The 6,939-nt window shown below is 38.0% G+C and overlaps 3 protein-coding genes across 3 annotated transcripts; 1 reads left to right on the top strand and 2 right to left on the bottom strand.

Moving 5' to 3' along the window:
* Window positions 1-877: 877 nt before the first annotated feature.
* LOC146958888 (uncharacterized) lies at window positions 878-1,411 on the top strand. The gene has a single exon (XM_085733535.1). It carries the CDS (start codon window positions 907-909, stop codon window positions 1,225-1,227), a length of 321 nt encoding a protein of 106 aa, XP_085589661.1. The 5' UTR covers window positions 878-906; the 3' UTR covers window positions 1,228-1,411.
* Window positions 1,412-2,687: 1,276 nt separating this feature from the next.
* Window positions 2,688-3,709, bottom strand: LOC146958889 (uncharacterized). Its single transcript, XM_085752745.1, has 2 exons — window positions 3,581-3,709; window positions 2,688-3,416 (listed from the first exon to the last, which is right to left on the bottom strand). The coding sequence occupies exons 1-2, from the start codon at window positions 3,707-3,709 to the stop codon at window positions 2,688-2,690; spliced, it is 858 nt and encodes a 285-aa protein (XP_085608871.1).
* LOC146958890 (uncharacterized) lies at window positions 3,581-6,143 on the bottom strand. The gene is made up of 3 exons (XM_085740391.1): window positions 5,904-6,143; window positions 4,715-5,280; window positions 3,581-4,312 (listed from the first exon to the last, which is right to left on the bottom strand). The coding sequence occupies exons 2-3, from the start codon at window positions 5,276-5,278 to the stop codon at window positions 3,764-3,766; spliced, it is 1,113 nt and encodes a 370-aa protein (XP_085596517.1). The 5' UTR covers window positions 5,279-5,280; window positions 5,904-6,143; the 3' UTR covers window positions 3,581-3,763.
* Between the last annotated feature and the right edge of the window lie 796 nt (window positions 6,144-6,939).

Genomic DNA, 6,939 nt, shown 5'->3' on the forward strand with positions numbered 1-6,939 from the left:
CACCAGTTTAGAAATTATTTGACTTATGCACAAGAGTAGTAGTAAAGGAATATACTAAATTTGGATTGATTTCCACTTTCTCAGTTAGAAATTACTATTAGCACACCACTAACGGCAGTGATCTGTCACGAGTCCATTGAATAAAGCACACCTAGACTACTGGTGGCTTTTTGTTATGAAGTCGATGGGGTTACTTGCATGAACTAAAAATTGAATTTAACTTCTATAAACAGTAATTGAGTTCATTATATTGGAAATTTCTGGTAGGAGTTGCAGTCTCAGTTTCTGGTTTGGTGAGATATTGCAAATTAATCTGAATTATGCTCAAATATGTCATTTTAAGTCATGCTTTATTAGTACCATCGCTTTCATAAGTATCAATTTTAAATCAAAGAATCTTACCTGCCTTGTGTGTTTCCTTAGAAAAGGTATGAGTTGAGTTACATCCCGTGGCACGACACGCATCCACGCAGTTAGCACTTCGGTAGATGTTGGATCGAGATCGGATAGTCCAGATTTTAATTCATATATATATTCTGATTTTGTTAGGAAAATAGAGACCAAATTTGAAATTTCGACCGTCCAATCTCGATCCAACGAGTAAGGAAGACATATAGAGACCAGACTTGAAATTTGGACCGTCCAATCTTGACCCAACGAGTAAGGAAGACATGATGCGGGAGAAATCGCTGACTCAGCAAATACAGATCCCTATTTCTATAGTGTCACATGATTTAGAATTTAAATAGTTAGTAAATTATAACTCACAGGTCACCAAATTTCACAGAAGGCTTTATTCACCTATAAATAGAACCTCTATGCTGCCATTTCAGCAATACAATTCAAAACAAAAAAACACCCTTTCGAGTGTGATCACTAAATAAGCCTTGACTTTCATTCAGCATAATGGATACAAGACTCAAATCCTCTTTCACATTCTACACTCTTATTCTTCTTGTTTCCTTGCTTGTATCAGAAGCAAGGCCATTATTTAGTCCATTACAAGGCAAAGAAGGTGTGATTGGAGAGACAAATGGATTCTTCAGGACATTGAAAGGAGCTGGTCCATCCCCTGGAGTTGGACACAAGCTTAAAATGCTTCAAAATCTTGAAGGGATGAAGCATTCTGGTCCAAGCTCTGGTGGTGTTGGACACAAACTCAACTCAGCTCAAGTTCTTGGAGTGAGTAAGCATTCTGTTCCTAGTCCAGGTGAAGGGCACAAGTAAGATAGATAAAATGGAATTTGATTATACACAAATAAATAGCCCTAAAGTACTTGTTAGCTATTGCTACTATTGCTCAGTGATGATATAATAATATCACTAAACCTATTACTAATTGTAGATTATAGTGAAAAGAGTGCACATTGTAATATGGCTTTGATATGATCTAATATAGTTAATTCTCTTACACTTGTTGTAGATTATAAATTCTTTCTTGTTAAAGTTATAGCAAAGATAAGAGTGTGTATCTCTCAACTTTTAGTTTTGCATACGATGTTTTTCTGCAGCAGTGCTGCTACTAATCAGTAATCACCAAAGTTCTGTGCGGTTAATCACCAAATTTATAGAATAAAAAACCAGTATATGTCAGAGTTAAGAGAGCAAGCTCCACAATGAATTTGAAAAATTCAAAAGTGGCCGCAAACACGTGATGCAAAGAATTAACGCTGACAATGCAATGTTTCATTTTCTTCTTTGTCGATTTGTTACAAGAGAAAGGAGGTAACAAGCCTCTGAATGTGAGACGTATTATCACAGTAGTAGTTTTTTTTAATATATTGAAATTTTAAAATAGTGATAGTATATTATGGTAGTCAAATTAGTCATTTACCTTAAAATGTTTTATGTTTTGTTAATATTTTTATATTAGTCTTTCGATATATTTAGTTATTGTCGTATTAGTCTAATATGAATTTATTTATTATCATATGAGACTTCATATAAAAAGAGTTAACGATAATATTGAAAGACAATTTTAATTTTATAGACTATTTTGACTAACAAAATACATAATCAGATCCCATTTTAAATTTTTTATATATTGATAGATTATTACGATAACTAGTTACATAAGATCAAAATAATTATTACTTTGTCCTTGTAAGCTTAGCTTAGTTAGCATGGACAATACATAATATGCAAGGTTCAAATTTCAAACCCCGACCGCCACCAAAATAAAAATAATTATTACTCTAATAAAGAACATTATTCTCGTGGAAGGTTGCTTTTCTGACAAGGAATACTTCCAATTGACACATGGAAATGACCTTAATACCCCCAGCGGTTGTTAATTGCCGCTGGTAAACACGTCGGTTGTTAACTGCCGCTGGTACCCAGCGGTTGTTAACTACCGCCGAATCTGAATGTAGCGGTTGTTAACTGCCGCTACGTGCTTGCCCATTTTCCAGAAGCTCATTTCCATCTTCCTAACCAATTTTAACTTTCATTTTCATCTAAAAATTTTATCAAATAACCAATTGAAAATTCTTCTAAAATTTTCATCTAATAATACCTAAACATATTCATCCAATATTTAACAGAAACATGGTAAAATTAAAACGCAAGAAATAATATAAAACGAACGAACGTACGTATATGTCATATAAATAGGAAAATGTATCGAACATGTCATAATAACACATCATGATCATCATAGTCAAAAAAATACAAAAAAAATCCTAATACTAATCAGCCCTGCCTACCCTGCCTCTGCTGCCCCTGCGCCGCCTGGAAATCTGATAAGTAAGGACGGGCTCAGTAGCACTAACTATCTGCAGGACCTCCTGGACAACCTCCTCTTTGGTCATCTCGCCATGCCTGGCCGCAATATCTCGGGCTATGTGAGCCACATCCCGGACGATGGTCAGTGTGTCAGGCATCTCCCTGGCATGCTCCTCCTCAATCAGCTGCTCCACGTTCGCCGGTCTGGGAGGGGATCCCTCATCAGGTGGGAGAATGCGAGGGTGAGAGACTGTGGCATACCAAGCCATGTAGCCAGGAACATGATGCCATGGTGTCTGACACCCATCTACCCAACCACCTACTAACCATGCAGTAGCGTCCATCAACACGGTAGTCAGCATCTGTGTAGGCACCTGAGGGACAGCTGAAGGATGTCTGGGAATGTCCTGCACAAAGGAGAACTGCCTCTTCACCCGCTCAGGCAAATGACGGTACACCCTCTCCTTCCCGCACATGAGCCATCCAGAGTAAATGCACAGCATGCTAAATGGGCGCACGTCTCTGCGATCACCATAGGTAGAAAACCTGACGTCATCCACCTTCAAGCGATCCAGGACTACGCGGTAATGGTGCACATCCGTATGCCCTTTGGTAGTGAGCCATCTCCCAGCACATGGTGTCCGCGGGTCCCAATCCCGGTTACGCTTCCTTGGGTAAGGACCTGGCAAATGCTCCAAAATTCATCCCTGCAACAAAATAAATAATACACAAAAATAATTATTCGAGTTAAATATTCAATAAATATTCAATAAAGTAGTTAATACACAAAATAATAGTCTAACATTATAATAAAATTTATAAAATAAATTCATAAAGAAATTAAGATAAATATTACCATCAAAAAAGTCGCAGAGCCAGCCATCGTTCTGTTATTCAAGATAACAGAATCATCCAGATAATCATAGAGGTAGGCTAAGGTCATCCCTCCCCACGACCACTTCCCAATCGCCCCCAAGTCCGCCATGCAATCCAGATATATCAAGTCGATGTGTCTGTTCGTTTTGTTAGTGAACAGCGTTCAACCGACGAGATATAAAAGGAAACTCCTCACACAGCACGCCCTCCTCCTGGCTCTCTCCTGCATCTCCTCCCTCGACTGCGAACGCTCAAGCCGTCTAGCCTCAGTCAGGTGCTCCTCATAAACCCGCTTCAGTGCGGGATAACTGATATGACCAGGAGATTCCTCCCTAACCTGATCTCTGGAATCAGCATCTGACATGCCCAAAAGCCTGGTCATCATATCAATCGATCGGTCCCGATCCATCGACTCATCGTGCTCCAACATGCGGTCGTAAATAGGAACGTGCAGGAGATTATGCACATCATCCAGAGTGATAGTCATCTCCCCCACAGGTAGATGAAAACTACTCGTCTCCGTGTGCCACCTCTCGCACAGAGCACGTATCATCGCATGGGTCACAGTCGCATACCCAACGTGTATCAAACCATGGAGGCCAGACCCCTCCACAGGCTCCCAAAACCATCTCAAAGCCTCCTCCGGCTTATCGAGCTCCTTCAACCTCTTCCCTGCGTTTACGCACTTATAACCCGCTTGATCATGCCACATCTAAAATTCAAGTTAAATAAGACATTGTCACTATTTTAAATGATTCAAATCACTTACGCTACGTTATATTAATTAATTAAATCACTTACGCTACCTAATATAATTAATTAAACAACTTACGCTACGTTATATTAATTAATTAAATCACTTACGCTACGTTATATTAATTAATTAAACAACTTACGCTACCTAATTTTAATTAATTAAATCACTTACGCTACGTTATATTAATTAATTAAACAACTTACGCTACCTAATTTTAATTAATTAAATCACTTACGCTACGTTATATTAATTAATTAAACAACTTACACTACCTAATTTTAATTAATTAAATCACTTACGCTACCTAATATAATTAATTAAAACATTTACAGAATTTTAAACAATTTAAACACTTACATTATTGTGGTTCACCCAAAGAGGGTTCGCCACGTGCCTCGAGTAGTCGGACAACAATGCCAAGGTCTGAGGTCCTCCAGGAAAGGGAGCCTCTCCAGCAGGATAGGGCGGTATCTGCCGAACACGACCACCTCGTCGTGGCCGAGGCTGACGCTGACGCTCAGGCTCACCCTCGGGAATAACATCTTGTGCCTCCATATAATCTGCCACTACATCCTCTGGCACCCCCTCATCATCTCCCACCCCCTCATCCTGTGCATCGGCCTCCGGCTGATAAAACATCCGATCCTCCTCCATCCGATCATATCCACTAAAACCCTCCTCATACACACCTTGGTCATGCGCCGGTGTCGGATCAATCACCTGTGAGGAGTAATCCATATGTGCCTGTGAATCCGACCCCTCTCCTCCACCTATACTCAAGTCCCTATGTCTCCGAGGCTTTGGAACATATGGACGTTCAGCCTCAAGCTCCTTCCGAGCGCTATTTGTCATGGCAACTTTCCCTTTGCGGACCCTACCCTCTCTAATACGAGGCTCACGTGCATCCTCCTCCCCAGCCATATCTGTAAAAAAAATATGTGGACAATGAAACTTAGAATCATTCAACAACTTAGAATCAAACTTGGTTATTACATCATTATGACCAAACTAGGCAAAATAAGCAAAAATGTATTTAAAACTTTTAAGGCATTGAACATAGCAAGTAACATGTAACATATCAAATTTTAAAAAACATAAATAAGTTGCCAAAAAATCCAACACCTTAAGTGCATTTTAACATAACATATTCAAAATTCAACATAACATATAACATATTCAAAATCCAACATAACATAACACAACAAATTTCACATATTCATATATACATTATTAAATTTAACATATTTGGAAGAAAAAAAAAACCACAAAAAAGCAAGATTATTTCACTTAGGCATTTCATCAAACACCTTAAGTGCATTTTAAAATACTAGCGCAATTAATGTTAACTAAACATCAAATTCAACTACATTGAACATAAACCTACTCTAAACAACAATGTCAGCATAACCAAGCCTAAACAACATCTAATTCTATCATAATTTGCAATTTTTAAACCTAACCTAAACTCTAAACATTTTGCTAAAATTATCAAAACTAACAACCTAAACAACCTACATTACATGTAAATTACTTGAAAGGTACTTACTTGTTAATTACTTGAAGAAAGTTGCCTCAAATCCGTGCAAATGAAGTTGGGGTCAAGTTGGTTTTGTGTTGTTTTGAAGTTGAAGCAGAAACTGGAAGCTGTTTGCGTTCTTAACATACAGAACTCAGCGGTAGTTAACAACCGGCGTGTTTACCAGCGGTAGTTAACTACCGCCAGGGGCATTACCGTCATTTCCATGTGTCAATTGGAAGTATTCGTTGTCAAAAAAGCAACTTTCATTCTCCTGACCACCCTTTATGGGCAGTACCAAGTACCAAGGGCCCAACAATCATGGCTAAGCTTTTAGTTCATTTAGTGGCTTAGCTAAAATTGAATAATTTCGACAAATGAAAAGAACGTAAATGAATTTTTTTTTTTTTAAGAAGAAACAATTTTAAATGTTTTGTTGATAAGTTTCTTGTGAAGTTGAAGTGGATGGTCTAACGATCTAATGTGTGTGACTCAGTCGATTAATCAGTGTTAAACTTGTGGGGAAAGAAATCTGTTCGATCTTTGTACAAAACACTCATGAAGAAACTTTGTGTCATCGCAAGGATGTCGAAAGCCCTCAGTACCTTAATTATCTTTTTTTTTTAATTCTCACCATTTGAGGTAATCCTATTGAAGATCAATCATTAATCATGAATATCTTTTCTAGACAAAATTCAAATATTGGTTTTCCACATTTTGGAAGTATAGTCCTTTTGGTTAAACTTAATCCCCGTTAGTTAACTTGTGACTTTATAATTAATAATATTATATGTTCGGGACTGACCAAGACCCAATCGTTGACTGGATTCAGGTACCTTTCAAAAGCTTATACACAGACGGGTGATAGCATGGACTCACACTAAAAATCATTGCATAAAGACCCCACATGAAGATCCGGACCATTCAGAACAGATCAAATGATGGTTATTATTCTAATATACTTACAGGTGTTCATTGATGGCAGTTGTCCATCTAACCGATCAAGGGCCAAAAATCTTAAACATATTCTATGAATATTAACTCGTGACATTGATTCAGACGCGCT

This window comes from Medicago sativa, chromosome 1, assembly GCF_051527215.1.
Source record: "Medicago sativa cultivar Bolivia chromosome 1, Bolivia_mono, whole genome shotgun sequence".
NCBI classification, from domain to species: Eukaryota; Viridiplantae; Streptophyta; class Magnoliopsida; order Fabales; family Fabaceae; genus Medicago; species Medicago sativa.

What these genes read in the sequence shown, in the direction of transcription:
- LOC146958888 (XM_085733535.1), top strand. Translation starts at nt 907, where the DNA reads ATGGATACAAGACTCAAATCCTCTTTCACATTCTACACTCTTATTCTT.
- LOC146958890 (XM_085740391.1), bottom strand. Translation starts at nt 5,278, where the DNA reads ATGGCTGGGGAGGAGGATGCACGTGAGCCTCGTATTAGAGAGGGTAGG. An exon ending in TTTGGGTGAACCACAATAAT is followed by an intron (nt 4,313 to 4,714) that starts GTAAGTGTTTAA and finishes CTTGAATTTTAG; the next exon opens with ATGTGGCATGATCAAGCGGG.
- LOC146958889 (XM_085752745.1), bottom strand. Translation starts at nt 3,709, where the DNA reads ATGGCGGACTTGGGGGCGATTGGGAAGTGGTCGTGGGGAGGGATGACC. An exon ending in GCTCTGCGACTTTTTTGATG is followed by an intron (nt 3,417 to 3,580) that starts GTAATATTTATC and finishes TGAATTTTGGAG; the next exon opens with CATTTGCCAGGTCCTTACCC.